This window comes from Budorcas taxicolor, chromosome 18 (assembly GCF_023091745.1).
Source record: "Budorcas taxicolor isolate Tak-1 chromosome 18, Takin1.1, whole genome shotgun sequence".
Lineage (NCBI taxonomy): Eukaryota > Metazoa > Chordata > Mammalia > Artiodactyla > Bovidae > Budorcas > Budorcas taxicolor.
The window spans coordinates 62850085-62871047 of NC_068927.1; the positions used below are offsets into that span (position 1 = coordinate 62850085).

The window sequence follows — 20963 nt, forward strand, 5'->3', positions numbered from 1 at the left end:
TTAAATAGGTTCACCAATAACATTTTCTAGATTCCATATCAGTTCAGTTCAGTCACTCAATCGTGTCCGACTCTTTGCGACCCCATGAATCTCAGCACGCCAGGCCTCCCTGTCTATCACCAACACCCGGAGTTCACTCAGACTCACGTCCATCGAGTCCGTGATGCCATCCAGCCATCTCATCCTCTGTCGCCCCCTTCTTCTCCTGCCCCCAATCCCTCCCAGCATCAGAGTCTTTTCCAATGAGTCAATATGTATGTTAATACAATATTTTCACAAATACAGAGACTAGACCTGTGGACACAGTGGGAGAATGAGAGGGGGACCAATTGAGAGAATAGCCTTGACATATATTCACCACAATGTGTAAAATAGGGAGCAAGAGGGAAGCTGCTGTATAGCACAGAGAGCTCAGCTTGGTGCTCTCTGATGGCTAGAGGGGTGAGATGGAGATTGTGGGTGTGAGGTTCAAGAGAGAGTGGGTATACATATGCTTATGGCTGATTGATAAAGTTGTATAGCAGAATCTAACTCAACATTGTAAAGCAGTTATATTCCAAAAATATATATACATCTCAAAAGAAAAAAAAAAGAAAAAACAGATTAATAACCCAGTACTTAAGAATCCACCTGACAGTGCAAGGAACATGGGCCTCATCGTTGGTCCAGGAATATTCCACATACTTTTGGGAGACTAAGCCTGTGCGCCACAACTGCTGAGCCTAGGTGGGGCAACTTGTTCCTTTAGATGGGCAAGAGGCAAATGAAAGATGCTCAGCATCGCTAAATAAGAAATGCAAAACAAAACTACAATGATGTATCATCTCATGCCAGTCAGAATAACAACTAGCAAAAAGCCCACTAATCATATCATAAACACTAAAGAGGCCTGGAGATCAGGGAACTCCTACATGGCTGGAAGGAATACAAACTGGTGCAGTCACTTGGGAGGACAATGTGTAAGTTCCTTAAAAAATGTAACCTCCTGACATTTAAGGAAATTAGATTAACTGACAAATGTAAGATTTGCAGTTTTTAGTAAATCACCTGAAATTCTGAAATGACCAGTTGTGATCTAGCATTTCTAATTTAAGTATGTGTACTAATATACATACACTCACATGTTCCTTTTCTCACTGCTAGCATTTATACCTTCAGATATTTATTTATTGTTATTGTATTAAATAAATAAATGTTATATAAATTATATAACATATATACTTTCAGATATTTATATATTACATTCAGTGTATGTCAAACCCATGAGAAAACAGTTCCTTTAAGCCTTAAAAAAACTTATGCTAAGAATTAAACAGGGTAAGATTTTATAAATCTTAGTTCAGAATTTTACCATCATGGCTTTTAATTATTCTTCTGTGACAAATGTTAAATTTACATTTGCTTAAATGAGCCCATGAAAAGTCTTACTTAGCTCAATAGAAGGACAAAGGACAGCTGAAGCAAGTGAGTTTATGACTCTAGGTCCTGAGAGAATTCTCAGCAAGCTCTGAGTGGGGTCAAGGATAGAACTGAACAGAGAAAGAGGCAGTAATTGGGGTTCAGGTTTTTATAAGAGAACCTGGGTGAAATGCTGTGGGCTCCCCAGGCTGAGTGTGGATTGGTCCATTCAAACCAAAAGGATTAGGATTCCAGTGAGTGCTGTAAGGGTGTCACTGAAGGGGGGCCTGTGAAGTAGACCCTGGGGTTTGGCAAGACTGCTGATCTCAAGGAAGGGGGTCACCTAGTGGAGGTGCTCACAGGACTGGCTGGTGTGCGCTCAAGGACCTGCAGGCTGCCTGCTCCCCAGACAAATGCTGAGGCAGCAACAGCCCAGAGCAGTCAGGGAAGCTCTCAACAGTACTCTGTATGGTCCTTCTTATTAGAACTGTCACAGTGTCCCAGCAGTTACAGAGAGGGCAAAAAGTACAATGGAGAAATGATGGGAAATACATGATCAAATGATTTGAAACTTAAGGGCAGTAAGGAAACTAATTGTTACAGATGTCACCCTTCTATGCTACCAAAGAGTTTCTTAGGTATTCTTTCCTGCAACCTTAAAGTGGTAGGCTAACACTTCATTCACTACACAGCAACTTTTATACAAGAAACCATTCAGTTTTATTGATTAACATGTATGATTATCACACACAGAATAAAACCTTTTATACTCCACTATGTAACTTTGATTAAAATACAGATTATAAGCATAAACAATGATATTCATTCCTCTGATACAATGATCTGAGATCTGTGATTTCTATGGTTATAAAAGGGAGGCTAATCACTTAAGAAACAAGACATATACTAAATACATGGCTTTTCTGGGAAGGGTTTTCTGTACATTTCTAGGGTAGTAGAGACGTTTTTAATTGAAACATGTCAACTGATATTCATGACTTCTGTTGATACTATAAAATACATCAAGATTTTAGTGAACTGTCATTGTGAAAGTGAAGTCGCTCAGTCGCTCAGTCGTGTCTGAATCTTTGCAACCCTGTGGTCCTGTGTCCATGGGGTTCTCCAGGCAAGAATACTGGAATGGGTTGCCATTTCCTTCTCCAGGGGATCTTCCCGACCCAGGAATCGAACCCAGGTCTCCTGCATTACAGGCAGATGCTTTAACCTCTGAGCCACCAGGGAACTGTCATTGTATTTTACTTTAAAAGCAAGTGACGTAACTATTGAGAAAGTACATCTTACTTTAATATGTGGAATTATTCCCTGAACATTTACATCATGGTGACTTATAGGGATGTGCGACATGAATGACAAACACCACCATCTAGATGTTCACTGTACATGTTACATTATTGTGTCCTTAATCTTATAATGGAGAAAAATACAAATGTTTTTTTCCTATATAGAAGGGCTTCTCTCATCTTTGAGGTAGCAACCATCAAAAACATAAGTGCATGCACACTAGAAATGAAGCGTAGCATGGAGTAATTTGAGAATTGAATTACATTCATTTTGGTTTTCATATAATCACAAATCATGTCAATGTAAACAAACATACATATCTAGTAACTGTACATTGCTAAACATCAACTCTTCATCTTGTGATCCATACTAACATACCAATTTTCTATTTAACTATGAATGATTATCTACAATATTTCTCTAAGAGGAACTTCAGAAAACAGGATTTATGAAATGCTTTGTAGTATGTATTTCCTGATATTTAGATTTGATTTTTTAGAAATAGTTTTCTATATTTTCTTTACATCATTCCATATCTTTCTTTAAAAAGTGTTGGGTTTCCTGAACTGTATGTTTAGGACAAACCTCTTCCATCACTTATTTCATTATTAGGGTTTCCCTGCAGGACATGCTTTCTGATGTCCAGTGAAGTGAGAGCTCTGATTAAAGCCTTTGCAGGTTTCCTTACGTTTATGAGATTTCCTCCAGTATGAATTATCTGATGGTAAGTAAGACCAATGTGCTGGGTAAAGTCTTTGTCACAATCCTTACATTTATAAGGCTTCTCTTCAGTATGAATTCGCTTGTGTTTAGTAAGATTTGAATAGTGACCGAAAGCTTTTCCACGTTCTTTACATTTATAAGGTTTCTCTCTAGTGTGAATTCTCTGATGGCAAGTAAGACCTGTGTGCTGGCTAAAGTCTTTGCCACAATCTTTACATTTAAAAGGCTTCTTTCCAGTATGAATTCGCTGGTGTTGAGTAAGAGTGGAGCGTTGACTAAAGTCTTTTCCACGTTCTTTACATTTATAAGGTTTCTCTCCAGTGTGATTTCTCATATGGTAAGTAAGATTTGAGTGCTGGCTAAAGTCTTTGCCACATTCCTTTCATTTAAGAGGCTTCTCTCCAGTATGAACTCTCTGATGGTATTTAAGAACTGAGAGCCGGCTAAAGTCTTTGCCACAATCTTTACATTTATAAGGCTTTTCTCCAGTATGAATTCGCTGGTGTTTAGTAAGAGCTGACTTCTGATTAAAGGCTTTCCGCATTCTTTACATTTATAAGGCTTCTCTCCAGTATGAATTTGCTGGTGTTTAGTAAGAGTTGCATATTGACTGAAAGCTTTTCCACATTCTTTACATTTATAAGGTTTCTCTCCAGCATGAATTACCTGATGTTTATGAAGACATGAGCACTGTCTAAACGCTTTGCCATAATCCTTACATTTATAAGGCTTCTCCCCAGTATGAATTCTCTGATGGTAAGTAAGACTTGAGTGCTGGCAAAAGTCTTTGCCACATTCCTTACATTTATAAGGCTTCTTGCCAATATAGATTCGCCAATGTTGACCAAGTTTTGAACTCTGATTAAACACTTTGCCACATTCTGTACATTTGAAAGTTTTCTATCCTGTATGAATTTTCCTATGTCTACGTAGATTGAGTGCGTTAGTAAAGACTTTCTCACATTTCTTACACTTGCAGTTTTTCTGTGGATTCTGAATACTTCGCTGTTGAATAAGTTCTGAAGACTGATTAGAAACATCACCATATTCACTACAATTGTAAGTCTTCTCTCCCGTATGTGTACTCTTATGTAGTGGAAGACCTGATGTTTGATAAAAGATATTTCCTACATTTATTACTTTTAGAATCCTTATCTGAAGGTTGAGGTGCCTGATGTTTCATAAGATCAGTCTTGTTCAATGTTATATCCAGTTTCATTGCATGACGAGTTTCTTGCTCCATCATAAATACTCTGGTAACTATTGGGGTTGGAGCTCCTACTTAAGGCCTGACTCATGTTATTACACATGAAAAGTTGTTTCATATTAACCCTATCATGATATGCATCACACAGTGATGGCTGAATTAAGTCTCTTCCATTATTATCAACATTACACGTTTTGGAATGGAGAAAACCTGTCTGTTGGTGGAAGAATAATGACCCGTTGCTCACAGATCCCTCAAATTGATTATATTGTGAGTTTCCCCCATCATTTTTAAACTTCTCCTTTTCAGACGTGGTTGAATGTATGTGTAGTTGAAGTCTATGTTCAGAGTGGTTTGAATGAGCATTTGGAGTAGAGACTGGATGACCTTCCAGATTTTCTACATTTCCCCTCAGATAACATGTATGTTTCAAAAAATGATGTAAGTCATCACTTACAAAGATACACTTCTCTGCAGATGTTGATGACTGAAATGGGTGTTTTCCCCAATTTGACTCACATTGCTCATTGCTTTTGGCAGTCATGTCCACATTATGTGAAACGGTCTCAATTTCTTTATATCCATATAAACATCCTCTCAGTCTTTCACATACCCTTGTATATCCCCAGCCTTTGGTTAAATGTTCATTTCCGAGGTGAGCTCTTTCATACAGTCCTAGGTTTGCTTTTTGGATTAAATTTTCAAACCTTGGATTCTTTGACATCAAACCATGGGTATTGTGAGAAGACATAGCTGAAAGATACCAAATAAAAGTTTTCTTATGTACTATTCTCAGTTAATATCCTTAAAGATTTAGAGAAAATAGGGACACGAGGATCAACATGCCAGAGGATTAGGCAGACGTGGAGTTCATCTCTCTCCACAAATGCATCAAGAATACATCTGCAAATGGAACAATTCTCACAGAGCCCCCTCTGAATGCTAGCAGAGGACCTACAACACCTAAAAGGACAAGAAAGATTCCTGCTGAGCCAGGCAGGACCAAAGAAAGAAGAAGGAGAAGGAAGAGGAGAGGGAGTGGGATGGGACCTGCACCCCTGGGGGATCTGAAGACAGAAGAGGGCTCCACCTCCGGGGAAGCCCCTCACTGGGGCTGGTGTGAACTCAGTTGGGACAGAGGGGAGCCTCATTCTCTGTGGGAAGAGAACATGGCAGCCAGCATGTGGCAGCAGGGCAGAGTGAGACCTCTTCACAGGGTACTGACCCCAGCCCTGCCCACCCAGCCTGAGAGGGTGTCCACCACTGCAGATAAGGGCTGGGTGCTAGAGTGTGGGGTCTGCAGAGCAGACCGAGGCAGAGGACTGCGGCTGGCTGTGAGGAGACATCCTGAGGGGACGGGAGTGAGGGAGGAGCTCTACAGATGGGAATGCATGAGGAGGAAGCCAGAACCACCATAGCGCAGAGTGCCATCGGTGAGTGATGCCCAAAGGGAAGAAGCCCATTGCAGCCCCTCTCCCCCGTGTTGGTCCCACGGGAAGGGCCACCACCCGTGAGGGCTCTATTGAGCCCCAGCCACGGCCTCCCTCCATGCACCTCCTCCACCATCAGCAGACTCCTGTGCTCTGGGGCAGCCTCTGGAGCAGACACCTGCGGGTAGGCCACATGCACAGATGGAGCTGAAAGCACAGCTAGCCCCAGGGTTAAGGAAGAAAAGCTGAAGTCTCTACTCGCAGCTGCACACCATGCTTTTACACCCACAACTGGCTTTGTCAACTCAGCCCCTACAGAACATCTGAAGGATAAGGAGGGCTCCCCCAGTCACAGCAGGTGTCCCTTTAGCAACTTTAGCAACTGTAAACTTTGTGGGCTCAAACACAAGGAGCTGTGGCCAGGCCAGAGTCTGAGCTGCCCCCGCAGCACCACAGCACCTGGGACCTGGGCCCTGACTTCAGAGGATCTATGCTGGTGACCTGGTGAAAACATCTGAGAGACCCCAGGGCCATGTGCCAGCATACCCATGGTTGGGTGGGGGGGAAGGGCAGTGCCAACACGGGGTGACATGAGAGCTCGCACAAGGCACGAAGGTGACACACAGAGCACACCCCGAGGTGAACATCCCCAGAGGAGCAATCCTCAGTGGCTTCTCTCCCAGTGGGTGTGCTCCAATCCCACCTGCCTCCACCACAGATCAGAATCACAGAAACAGATCTGGGAGCTCTGTTCCACCAACCAGGGAGCAGACCCCACCATAGACAGGGCAGTGACAGCCACAGAGCAGAGGGGAAGCTCCCCTCAGCATCCAGGGCAGGCTCAGGTCACAGCAATCAAGTGCCCATAAAGGGGATAAGGGCACAAACCTCAAGACCAAACTGACCCCCCTAAGGGGCAGGCACAAGAAACAAGAGGAACTAGGATCCTGCAGCCTTCAGGGTAGAGACCACAAACACAGAAAATGTAATAAAATGAGAGGACAAAGAGTATGGTGCAGAGGAAGGGGCAAAATAATAAGCTACAAGAACCACTAAATGAAGTGGAGACATGCAGTCTAATGATTACCTTTTGCCCTAAGTCGTCTTAAATGGAGACACCAAACATTTTCAGAAATATTAGGTGCCTTAAAATTCTTTAAACCACTTCTTACCACTTCTGCTTTTATTGGAACACATTCTATTAGATGTTTATATCTAAAAATCATAAATGATATTGACATATAACTAATTAGAAACCGAGGGCCACTGGAAGCTGATAACAAATGAGATAAATTAATAAAGTCTGGGGAAGCTGATAACAAACAAGATAAATTAATAAAGTCTTAAGCAATTAAATAAGAAGTGAAATTTAAAAAAATATGTTGCGAACACAGAGAACTCTACTCAGTGCCCTCTGGAGACCTAAATGGAAGGAAATCTAAAAAAGAGTGGCTATTTATACATATACTTTATTCTCTTTGCTGTATAAGAGTAAAACATTGTAAAACAGCTACACTCTAACAAGGATTTAAAGGACTTAAAATGACTTCTTTATACGATCTAAAATGTTAATAGTTTGAAACAGCCGTTAGAACTATGGTGGAAAATGTTCTAAACTATTATGCCAATTTATTTTAAAAATCTTTCAGTTAATTGAATAAAGTATTTTACCATTGAGGAATTGCAGCAAATTCAGATATTTCACTTCAGATATTTAAAATGAGTTTACATAAAGAAAAGTGAAACATTGAAGTAACCCTGAGATTTGCATTCTCTCATTTTATGGAGGTTTTGCTTTATACACTGAAATGACTTGAGTTTGAAATTTATAAGGTCATATTTGTAGTTTCCAGTGTTTTAGAAATTATAAATCAGAAAAAAAAATTCTGTCCCCATGATTCCTAGAATTTTGGCAGTTGTTTGCAACTCCACTCACACACTTCTGTCTAGACGTAGAAACAAACTTAAAAAAAAAAAAATGCTGTATTTACTCATCAATGGACACAGTTTTCCTAGGAACCCCAAGAAATGAAAGAGCAGCCAACACATGCAAGTTGTCACAAGCCAAGAAGAGAATGTGAATTCTTGATGTGAATGAGAAAAGTAATCATGGAGCTGAATTCATGAATGATTGAGAGGCAGAATAAGCCAGGCAATGTCCATCTATGACAGCAACAGAAATTAACCCAGAGTTCTTCAAAATCATTTCCACTGAAGCACATCTTCCCAAGGCACATGACAAAGGATGACTTCCTCACTGCTCCTTGGACCCCTCACCTGAGTCATCAGCTCCATCCATTCACACCTACCTGGGTATGTGGCTGTTGTGTCCGTTCTCCTTACATCCCAGGGATTCTTCATTTGCTCCAAAGAGGTGATCAGGTCTGGCTTAGAGACCACAAGACCTGTTCATCAGAGAAAGGAATATTTGTTTTGCCAGGGATTCATCACTTTCCAATCCAATATGTATTTGGGTGAGAAGAGAACACACGGGTGAATGTTAACACAGCCTAGAGAATGATTTCCCCAAATACTTTATTGAAAGCACCCTTACAACACTAACAAATACATAAAAATCAGATCCTGAGATTCTGGTCAAGTACTACAAGGCAAAAGTAAGTAGTGTAAATGTGATTTTAAGAGGAAGGTGTCACTATTTAATACCATGGAACTGATATAATCACCACTACGCTAGAGTAACCAAGAATAGCAAGAAGAGATAAGAAAGCCTTCCTCAGTGATCAATGCAAAGAAATAGAGGAAAACAACAGAATGGGAAAGACTCGAGATTTCTTCAAGAAAATTAGAGATACCAAGGGAACATTTCATGCAAAGATGGGCTCAATAAAGGACAGAAATGGTATGGACCTAACAGAAGCAGAAGATATTAAGAAGAGGTGGCAAGAATACACGGAAAAACTGTACAAAAAAGATCTTCACGACCCAGATAATCATGATGATGTGATCCCTAATCTAGAGCCAGACATCTTGGAATGTGAAGTCAAGTAGGCCTTAGAAAGCATCACTACGAACAAAGCTAGTGGAGATGATGGAATTCCAGTTGAGCTGTTTCAAATCCTGAAAGATGATGCTGTGAAAGTGCTGCACTCAATATGCCAGCAAATTTGGAACACTCAGCAGTGGCCACAGGACTGGAAAAGGTCAGTTTTCATTCCAATCCCAAAGAAAGGCAATGCCAAAGAATGCTCAAACTACCACACAATTGCACTCATCTCACATGCTAGTAAAGTAATGCTCAAAATTCTCCAAGCCAGGCTTCAGCAATACATGAACCGTGAACTCCCTGATGTTCAAGCTGGTTTTGGAAAAGGCAGAGGAACCAGAGATCAAATTGCCAACATCCTCTGGATCATGGAGAAAGCAAGAGAGTTCCAGAAACACATCTATTTCTGCTTTATTGACTATGCCAAAGCCTTTGACTGTGTGGATCACAATCAACTGTGGAAAATTCTGAAAGAGATGGGAATACCAGACCACCTGACCTGCCTCTTGAGAAATCTGTATGCAGGTCAGGAAGCAACAGTTAGAACTGGACATGGAACAACAGACTGGTTCCAAATAGGAAAAGGAGTACATCAAGGCTGTCTATTGTCACTGTCCTTATTTAACTCATATGCAGAGTACATCATGAGAAACACTGGACTGGAAGAAACACAAGCTGGAATCAAGATTGCCAGGAGAAATATCAATAACCTCAGATATGCAGATGACAACAACCCTATGGCAGAAAGTGAAGAGGAGCTAAAAAGCCTCTTGATGAAAGTGAAAGAGGAGAGTGAAAAAGTTGGCTTAAAGCTCAACATTCAGAAAATGAAGATCATGGCATCTGGTCCCATCACTTCATGACAAATAGATGGGGAAACAGTAGAAACAGTGTCAGACTTTATTTTTTTGGGCTCCAAAATCACTGCAGATGGTGACTGCAGCCATGAAATTAAAAGACGCTTACTCCTTGGAAGAAAAGATATGACCAACCTAGATAGCATATTCAAAAGCAGAGACATTACTTTGCCGACTAAGGTCCATCTAGTCAAGGCAATGGTTTTTCCTGTGGTCATGTATGGATGTGAGAGTTGGACTGTGAAGAAAGCTGAGCGCCGAAGAATTGATGCTTTTGAACTGTGGTGTTGGAGAAGACTCTTGAGAGTCCTTTGGACTGCAAGGAGATCCAACCAGTCCATTCTGAAGGATATCAACCCTGGGATTTCTTTGGTAGGAATGATGCTAAAGCTGAAACTCCAGTACTGTGGCCACCTCATGCGAAGAGTTGACTCATTGGCAAAGACTCTGATGCTGGGAGGGATTGGGAGCAGGAGGAGAAGGGGACGACAGAGGATGAGATGGCTGGATGGCATCACTGACTCGATGGACGTGAGTCTGAGTGAACTCCTGGAGTTGGTTTTAGACAGGGAGGCCTGGTGTGCTGCGATTCATGGGGTCGCAAAGAGTCGGAAACCACTGAGCAACTGAACTGAACTGAACGCTAAAGTGAAGGAGGCAGATTATATCAAGGAAAAAAAGGTTAGAATTATACAGAATCACCATGAAGGCTTTCTTTCTAAACTCACAAATATCCATTTCCTGCTAGAAAGCAGGGATCTGAAGCTATTGTTGGAAGCAGAAAATTCCAGGAGACATTCTAGAAACGAAACCCAGTGGTGGATAAGTGATTTTGGAAGGCAGTTATCCTCACCCAAGGAGGCCAGGTTCCCATAGTTCACTAACATAATGTCCCTGTACGGTTCCCGCTGACCGAGGTGCAGGCATTCCCACTCCTCTAGAGTAAAATCTATGGTCACGTCCTGGAACATCAGCCGTCCCTGGAATACAAAGTACAGATGCCATGTACTTTGGGGTCACAAAGAATCAGACACAACTGAGATCACAAAGAGTCAGACACGACTGATGACTGAATGACTGAACTGACTGACTGACTGTCATATGGCCAAGTGAAGACTTCCTAACGTGACCCTAAATGAAAACAGCAATTTCAGAAAACTGATTTTGATTTAGTGTAGTTTCTGGTATCACACAGTAGTAACATTTTCTACCATATTTTTAACCCCAAGAAAAGAGGATATGATTCATAAGAACCTATTCTGATGTGGAAAAGAAATTATAATGTAATCAGATTAACACTGGCATATTTATTTTTGAATGTTGTACTCATGTGACCCAGGATAAATTGTCTGCCATAAAACAGGAAACATTTTTAAAAAGCAGATTCTGATCCAAGAGTTCTGGAGTGAAGAAAATGTGTCCCATTTTTACCAAGTTATTTGAACTAGTAATGTTGCAAATTCTGCTCCATGAATGACCATTCTGAACAGCAACAAAGTAGAATAGTAGGGAAAAATTCATACTTAATTCTGAACTTTAAGTCTTTTACAGATTTTACAGGTCTTATAGGATAGTAACCTTGGCACCAAGAAATATTTTAACCATTTAGTATGTACTGTATATCTTTCTGACAGTTTTTACAGAGTCTTGAATGTGTAACAGAAATGATAGCTCCTCTGTTCTTAGGATTCTCCAGGCAAGAATACTAGAGTGGGTAGCTATTCCCTTCTCCAGGAAATCTTAAAAAAAAAAAAAAAAAAAGCGATCAAATCATGTTAACATGTTTATGGACACAGACATATACTAAAATGGGACTATATACTTATTATTAATAGTTAATAGAGAAAAGTTGTCATGTCAATAACATAAAAATATTTTAACTTATTAAAAATGTAAATAAATACATGAGGATGATATTATTTTTATTTCTTTACATAAACTAGGATACAGACATACACAATTATGTAAAATAAAGTAGAGCTCTGGTTCTGAATTTTTTAATTTCCTAAAAATCTATATCATTTGCAAAGAGCTATAGTTCAAATTTTAATACAGTTGAACATAGATTAGCACTAATAAGATTCTTATAAACATTTTGAAAAATAAAAAAATGTGATGAGACTCTGTGGTGTGAGCACGGAGTGTACCTGGAAATGATCAGACCTGGGCTTGAGTGACAAAAACTCCCACTCCCAAAACCCAGCATCTCTACTAAACATTAAGTCATCTTCCAAGGCAAAGAGAAACTAAGAGCATATGGGATTCCCCCATTAACTGTGATAGTTTAGGCACATCCCTCACTTTTTCTTTCCAAGGCACTTGATTTAAAGACAAAAGGAAAATACATGAGCTCCATAACACGGGAAACTCACAGAAGTACCTAAACCAGTGAACATCAGAGTCATGGGGTTAGAAGTACATGGAAGAATGCATTATCACTGCATGGGTATTTTGGCAATATTACGGAAACCATGATTTGAATCTATCATTAAAAAATGTTAGTTTTAAGCAAATTTCACTTCATATATACCTCCTGTGTAGTCTAATACCACATTTAATTAGTGTCACGCGAGTGTATGTTCCTCGGTTCTTTGTCTAGTCACAACAAAGAAAGATTTGGAGTGATGGACATTAAAGCCCCCTCGGCGTGTCACAGCTCTCAGGTCTTGGATAGACGGTGTTATAGCTCTCAGGTCTCGAATGCACCATGTTATAGCTCTTAGACAAATCAGTGTTGCAGCTCAGTGTTACAGCTCTATTTTATTTAGAAGATAGCAGGAAAATCCATCTTCGTGGCATGATGGTGTGTTGATCCAAAGACATGAGAAGAGTGCACCAGCACGCGGGGGGTGGGGGCTGGGGGTGGGGGAGAGAGCTAGCTTTGGCTCCTCTATTTGTATGTTTCTCTCTCCCTGGGCTTGTCCTGTGTAAATTGGGCCAGCCAGGAGTGTTGTTTGTTTTACCTGAGGTCCTCACTCCAGTCCTTGGACCTTCTTTTGTTCTATTTTCGCGGGCTTTTCCCTTCCTTGTCTTTTAGCCACTGCCATTTTGGACTCCTTTTCCCTATTCTACCTACCTAACAATTAGTAAGTCTTTCTTATCGCCACAGAGGAAAAGGATAGTCCCAACTACATTTTTTTTATTTCTGAAAATATTCTGAAAAATTCTGGACCACGGAGTTCATTCTATTTCCAAGGGCATTGCCTTTTGCTCCTGTTCTAAAGACCTGAAGTTGCATCCAGATATAAACTCATCATGGCATTTCCCCTAATTCCCTAGGATCCCAACACAGAACAACATTCCGTTGGGAAACCCTTATACCAGTGCCTCCCCGTGTTGGTCTTTCACAAAGGGAATATGTTCCACATTGAAACTGACTAATTCATGTTGGGAATTCACCATGCTCTATAGAAAGCCAGGATACATACATTGGATAACTGGCTCTGGGACATAAGGAAGAAACAGTCTAAAGAGCCAGTCTTTTTTAATACAAGAAAAACCGGAAAAAATAAGCAGTTGGCAACGAACACCCTAGGTAGAAATATTAGAAGCAGAGAATTGAAGGTTTGCAGGTTTTCAGTCCAGGCATTTCAGGAGGAAAAGCAGACACAGCCCCAGATCTGGTACAGGACATTTATCTGAGAAGCTGCCATTTCCTCCTCTTCTTCCTCCAGCTCTGCGTCTCCTCTGGGGATATTTTATCACAAACTCACATCTGGGTGTTAAGAAAATAACTTTAAAGGCATCCACACAACTCTTGAATCTGCAAGTGCTGCAATGATTGAGAAAAAATAGTTTTCTTGTTTCTCTTTGCCTTTTTCAGAGCTCCTTTTTTACTTCTTTGGTTCCTGGTCTGTAGCAGATAATCAAGACAAACCTGATATGCTAACCACATCCTGTGTCTGGTGCTTACCTTTCCTGCATTCTCTTTGCAGACCACCCCTGCTAGTTCTCCTTTCTTTTTGCATTACAAAGCGCAGGCCACAGTACAATTCATGAGAGATAACGGACAGAACTACAGGGTTACCTGACCCAGCCTGTGAGGGTTTTTGAAACAATGTAAGAGGAAGACCCAGGTCCGTGAGCCAAGAGCTGCAGCCTCACACTCATCACTCCTGAGACCTCAGGAAGGGAGGATTTAGGGCGGGAACTTCTAGAAACAAAGAATGTCTGCCTGACTGATTGGGGAGGGGCTTCTTCTAGGATGGGTGTAGCCCTCCAAGGCCTGGTATCTGTGCCCTTTAGGGAGGGGAGATGGGGAGTGATTGCTTGGTGGGAATCACCTGGGGGCCTTGGGTTGCTGGAAGCCTTTGCTCTCAGCATTCTTCCTAAAGATACCTTGCCTGCTGCAGGCTAAGTTGCTCAGTCCTGTCCAACCCTGCGAATCCATGGAGTGTAGCCCCATTGGCTTCTCTGCCTATGGGGAATCTCCAGGCAAGAATACTGGAGTGGGTTGCCATGCCCTCCTCTAGGGGATATTCCCAACCTGCGGATGGAACCTGCATCTCTTACATCTCCCCATTGGCTCGTGGGTTCTTTACCACTAGCGCCACCTGGAGAGCCCCATGATACCTTGAGTACTTAGTTTTCACTTCTCTCTACAGCCTGGGGGACACAGCTTTTCACAAAATGATTTGCATTGTGACCACCTACCTGCAGGTGAGGGACCTCCAACTTCAGAGACAAGGAGCCTGGCGATATTTCCATCACAGCTTTCTTTGAAAACAAACCAGGGGCAGCAGTGAACAGTGGCTTAAAAATGTGTGTGCCTAGAAGCTTAGTCATGTCTGACTCTTTGTGACCCCTTGTATTGTAGTCCAGCAGGTCTCTCTGCCCATGTGAATTCCCAGGCAAGAATACTGAAGTGGGGTGCCATTTCCTCCTCCAGGGGGTCTTCCTGACCCAGGGATCAAGCCCATGTCTTTTGGGCCTCCTGCATTGGCCAGCGGATTCTTTAGCACTATTGCCACCTGAGAAGCCCAAAAGTGTGTATGGGAATGGACAAATGCCTGTGAAAATGATGCCCTAAATGCATATCTGATGACCAACAAAGGAAATAATGATCTGTGTTAAGTAATAAGTGACAAAACTCTCAGCTGAAAAAAAAAATTGCGAGCTCAAAGTTGAGAATTAGGTTTTATTTGGTGGGAATGTTAGGTCTTGAGCCCAGGAGAGAGTATGTCAGGTGATCTTGAGACAGCTGACTCTGAGGAGGCAGGGGAGGAGACAGACAGTTTGCAGCAAGGGGCAGGTAATCTGATTATTAAAGGTTACAATAATTAAGAAAAAGATCCCTCACATGAAGAGATTTAGTGATCTTTTCTGTATGGTAAGATGCAAGTGTCCAGGCTTACTGAAATAATTTCTTTCACATGCATCTAGATACCTGGAAGAAATCCTGCTTCCTCGATTGTTCGCCTCCTAATTACTTGTTTACCACAAGAGATGGTAGATCAGGCAGCTGGACTCCTCTCATAATACACCCCCCCTCCCCCACCCCTGCCCCCAGCAGTTAGGGAGTAGGAAATAGCCAATGGCTTCTGAATAGCTCAAATATGACAGAATGATCTCTGTTCCTTTCCAAGGCAAACCACTCAATATCACAGTAATCCAAGTCTATGCCCTGACCGGTAACGCTGAAGAAGCTGAAGTTGAACGGTTCTATGAATACCTACAAGATCTTTTAGAACTAACACCCCCAAAAGATGTCCTTTTCATTATAGGGGACTGGAATGCAAAAGTAGGAAGTCAAGAAACACCTGGAGTAAAAGGCAAATTTGGCCTTGGAATACGGAATGAAGCAGGGCAAACACTAATAGAGTTTTGCCAAGAAAATGCACTGGTCATAGCAAACACCCTCTTCCAACAACACAAGAGAAGACTCTACACATGGACATCACCAGACAGTCAACACTGAAATCAGATTGATTATATTCTTTGCAGCCAAAGATGGAGAAGCTCTATACAGTCAACAAAAACAAGACCAGGAGCTGACTGTGGCTCAGATCATGAACTCCTTATTGCCAAATTCAGACTTAAATTGAAGAAAGTAGGGAAAACCACTAGACCATTCAGGTATGACCTAAATCAAATCCCTTATGATTATACAGTGGAAGTGAGAAATAGATTTAAGGGCCTAGATCTGATAGACAGAGTGCCTGATGAACTATGGACTGAGGTTCATGACATTGTACAGGAGACAGGGATCAAGACCATCCCCGTGGAAAAGAAATGCAAAAAAGCAAAATGACTGTCTGAGGAGGCCTTACAAATAGCTGTGAAAAGGAGAAGAGAAAAGCAAAGGAGAAAAGGAAAGATATAAGCATCTGAATTCAGAGTTCCAAAGAATAGCAAGAAGAGATAAGAAAGCCTTCCTCAGTGATCACTGCAAAGAAATAGAGGAAAACAACAGAATGGGAAAAACTAGAGATCTCTTCAAGAAAATTAGAGATACCAAGGGAACATTTAATGCAAAGATGGGCTCGATAAAGGACAGAAATGGTATGGACCTAACAGAAGCAGAAGATATTAAGAAGAGATGGCAAGAATACATGGAAGAACTGTACAAAAAATATCCTCAAGACCAAGATAATCACGATGGTGTGATCACTCACCTAGAGCCAGACATCTTGGAATGTGAAGTCAAGTAGGCCTTAGAAAGCATCACTATGAACAAAGCTAGTGGAGGTGATGGAATTCCAGCTGAGCTATTTCAAATCCTGAAAGATGATGCTGTGAAAGTGCTGCACTCAATACACCAGCAAATTTGGAAAACTCAGCAGTGGCCACAGGACGGGAAAAGGTCAGTTTTCATTCCAACCCCAAAGAAAGGCAATGCCAAAGAATGCTCAAACTACCGCACAATTGCACTCATCTCACATGCTAGTAAAGTAATGCTCAAAATTCTCCAAACCAGGCTTCGGCAATACATGAACCGTGAACTTTCAGATGTTCAAGCTGGTTTTGGAAAAGGCAGAGGAACCAGAGATCAAATTGCCAACATCCTCTGTATCATGGAAAAAGCAAGACAGTTCCAGAAAACATCCCTTTCTGCTTTATTGACTATGCCAAAACCTTTGACTGTGTGGATCACAATAATCTGTGGAAAATTCTGAAAGAGATGGGAATACCAGACCACCTGACCTGCCTCTTGAGAAACGTATAGGCAGGTCAGGAAGCAACAGTTAGAACTGGACATGGAACAACAGACTGATTCCAAATAGGAAAAGGAGTACATCAGTCCTATATACTGTCACCCTGCTTATTTAACTTCTATGCAGAGTACATCATGAGAAACGCTGGGCTGGAAGAAGCACAAGCTGGAATTAAGATTGCTGGGAGAAATGTCACTAACCTCAGACATGCAAATGACACCAGCCTTATGGCAGAAAGTGAAGAGGAACTAAAAAGCCTCTTGATGAAAGTGAAAGAGGAGGGTGAAAAAGTTGGCATAAAGCTCAACATTCAGAAAACAAAGGTCATGGCATCTGGTCCCATCACTTCATGGGAAATAGATGGGGAAACAGTGGAAACAATGTCAGAGTTTATTTTTTTGGGCTCCAAAATCACTGCAGATGGTGACTGCAGCCATGAAAGTAAAAGACTCTTACTCCTTGGAAGAAAAGATATGACCAACCTGGATAGCATGTTGAAAAGCAGAGACATTACTTTGCCAGCAAAGGTCCGTCTAGTCAAGGCTATGGTTTTTCTAGTGATCATGTATGGATGTGAGAGTTGGACTGTGAAGAGGGCTGAGCGCCGAAGAATTGATGCTTTTGAACCGTCGTATTGGAGAAGACTCTTGAGAGTTCCTTGAACTGCAGGGAGATCCAACCAGTCATTCTGAAGGAGATAAGCCCTGGGATTTCTTTGGAGGGAATGATGCTGAAACTCCAGTACTGTGGCCACCTCATGCGAAGAGTTGACTCATTGGAAAAGACTCTGATGCTGGGAGGGATTGGGGGCAGGAGGAGAAGGGAACGACAGGATGAGATGGCTGGATGGCATCACTGACTCGATGGACGTGAGTCTGAGTGAACTCCGGGAGTTGGTGATGGACAGTGAGGCCTGGCGTGCAGCGATTCATGGGGTCGCAAAGAGTCGGACATGACTGAGCTACTGAACTGAATACACGAGGAGATGCAAGGATTGAGATCATAAAATCTATTCCTAAAAACATCCAACTATCTAAAGACCTGTCCCACCAAATTCCCTGGGGCACAGAGTGCCTCACTCCACCCTGAACTCCCTCTGGGGTTGTTGAAGGGCAACAGCTATGCAGCATGGGGTTCAATCTCCATAGAGGCAGATAGCAAATGCCCTTGTGACTCAGTCATTGGCAATGCTATTGGCAAGTGCCAATTTGTAGTTTACACTGGGAAAGAGTGAAGGCAAAAGGAAAAGGGACCAGCAGAAGGCATGGTTGGTGGCATTATTGACTCAATGAACATGAGTTTGAGCACACACTGGGAGCTGACCAAAGATAGGGAAGCCTGGCTTGCTGTATTCCATGGGATCCCAAAGAGTTGGAGTCAACTAGCGACTTACCAACAATAAGAATGAAGAAGACAGGTTACATTAAGATAGAAGGTTAGAATTATAAGGACTCATAATAAAATCTTTCTGTCAAATGTCATAAATGCCATTTTCCCCTAGAAAGCAGATATGTGACACTCTTGTAGGAAGCAAAAGGTTTCAGGAGGCATTCTAGAAATGCAGAAACCAAAACCTTGAGGGTAAATAAGATCCTGGGAGGAATTATCCTCACCCAAGGAAAGGAATGAGCCTAAGATGGTGGAGTACAAGGACGTGTGCTCATCTTCTGCAATAACTCCAAAATTACAACTCACTGCTGAACGACCTCTGACAGGAGAAGGTTGGACCCCACTAAAAAATGATACCTCACGTCCAAGGGCAAAGGAGAAGTCCCAGAAAGATGGTGGAGGGGTGAAATCACATTTAGAATCAAACTCCATGCCCGCCAGAGACCCTCAGAGGGCTCAAACAAAACATTTTGCACACCAGGACCCAGAGACCCCAGAGAGACTGAGCCAGAACTGTGTTTGAGTGCTCCCTCAGAGGTACAGGTCAGCAGTGGCCTTCCACAGGGGCAGGGGCTCTGGGTGCAGGAGACCTGGTCACGCAGCCTGTGGCATAAGCCCTCTTGGAGGAAGTCGTCATTAACCTCACTATAGAGCAGCCAAGCAGATGACCCACAAACTGCAGAACAATTATAACAAAGAAATTCTCACATTGTTAAGAAAGTTTCAGGACCCACAACAGATTTCCCAACCTGGGGATCTGGCAAAGGGACTGAAAACTCCCAAGGAACTTGACTTTGGAGGCCAGTGGGATTTGATTATAGAACTTACACAGGACTGAAGAAACAGACTCTTGGAGGACACAGACAAGACCTTGTGTGCACCAGGACCTAGAAAGGAGCAGTGACCCCACAAGAAACTGACCCAGACTTGCCTGTGAGTGTCCAGGAGTCTCCAGCGGAAGCGTGGGGTGGTGGTGGCCTGCTGCAGAGTCGGGGGCACTAAGTGCAGCAGTGCTTGCACAGGACCTTTGGAAGGAAGTCCATTACCTCCACCATCTTTGGTCTTAGGTCAAACGATAGGGAGGAAGTTCAGCCCTGCCCATCAACAGAAAATTGGATTGAAGATTTACTGAGCATGGCCCCACCCATCCGAACAAGACCCAGTTTTCCCCTCAGTCAGTCTCTCTCATCAGGAAGCTTCCATAAGCCTCTATCCTTCTCCATCAGAGGGCAGACAGAATGAAAACCACAATCACAGAAAACTAACCAATCTAATCACATGGACCACAGCCTTGTCTAACTCAGTGCAACTATGAACCATGTCACGTAGGGCTGCCCAAGACGGATGGGTCATGGTGGAGAATTCTGACAAAACGTGGTTCACTGGAGAAGGGAATGGCAAACCACTTCAGTATTCATGCCTTGAGAACCCCATGAAGACTATGAAAAGGCAAAAAGATATACATTGAAAGATGAACTTCCCAGGTCGATAGTTGTTCAATATGCTACTGGAGAAAAGTGGAGAAATAACTCCAGAAAGAATGAAGAGACTGAGCCAAAGCGAAAACAATATTCAAAGACAGAGGAAAAATATACGATCTTCATAGCCTGATAATCTTAGTGAAATCACCAGAACCAGTGGACAACAGATATAGTATAAATGGATCACACGGAACATACACTGCCTGGGTATTTTGGAAAAAATAAGGAAATTGTAAGTTTAGTCTAACAAAAAAATGTCAGTTTTATGCCAATGTCATTTCACATATACTTCCCCTGTTTAGTATCCTACTAATTCACTTAACTAGGAAGTGTTAGCGTTACAGAGGACAGGATCTCCTAGTTATCTTTTTATTTCTGAAACTTTTCTGAAAAATTCTGGACTACTGAGCTGATTCCATTTATAAGGATATTTTCTCAGTCCTGTTTTAAACAGCTGAATTGCATCCAGACATAAATTTCTCAGGGCATTTCTCCGACTTCTCTAAGATCCCAACACCAAACCACATCCCAGTGGCAATCTCAGATACCAGTGACTCCTCATTCTGATCTCTCACCAAGGGAGTATTTTCACCAGCAGAAAGTCACTAATTCATGCAGAGAATTCATCGTGCTCCATAGAAAGCCGGGATGCAGAAAATGGAGAAAAGGCTCTGGGACACAAGGGAGAAGTAGTCTAAAGAGCTCGTCTTCACTATTATAAGAAGAAAAGGAAAAAAATAAGTTGATAGCAAAGACCCCAGGCAAAAAATTAAAAGTAGTGAAGTAAAGGTTTGCAGATTCTCACCAGAGGCATTTCCTGAGGAAAAGCAGACACAGCCCCAGACTTGGGACAGGACATTTACCTGAGAAGCTGCCATTTCCTCTTCTTCCTTGTGCTCTGCATCTTGTCTGGGGACGTTATGCAGCAAACTCACACCTGCGTATTGAGAAAATACCTTCAAAGGCATCAACACAGCTCTTTAACCTGCAACTAATGCACCTACAGACAGAGGATGTT

At 42.1% G+C, this 20963-nt stretch overlaps 1 protein-coding gene across 1 annotated transcript in view; it reads right to left on the bottom strand.

Annotated features, from left to right (window-relative positions):
* LOC128064064 (uncharacterized) overlaps positions 1-20963 on the bottom strand; it is a 425534-nt gene that overhangs the window by 284198 nt on the left and 120373 nt on the right. Inside the window, 4 exon segments of the mRNA XM_052656874.1 lie at positions 3371-3957; positions 3960-4407; positions 8311-8320; positions 10992-11003. Of these exon segments, the coding sequence (XP_052512834.1) occupies positions 3371-3957; positions 3960-4407; positions 8311-8320; positions 10992-11003 (1057 nt within the window).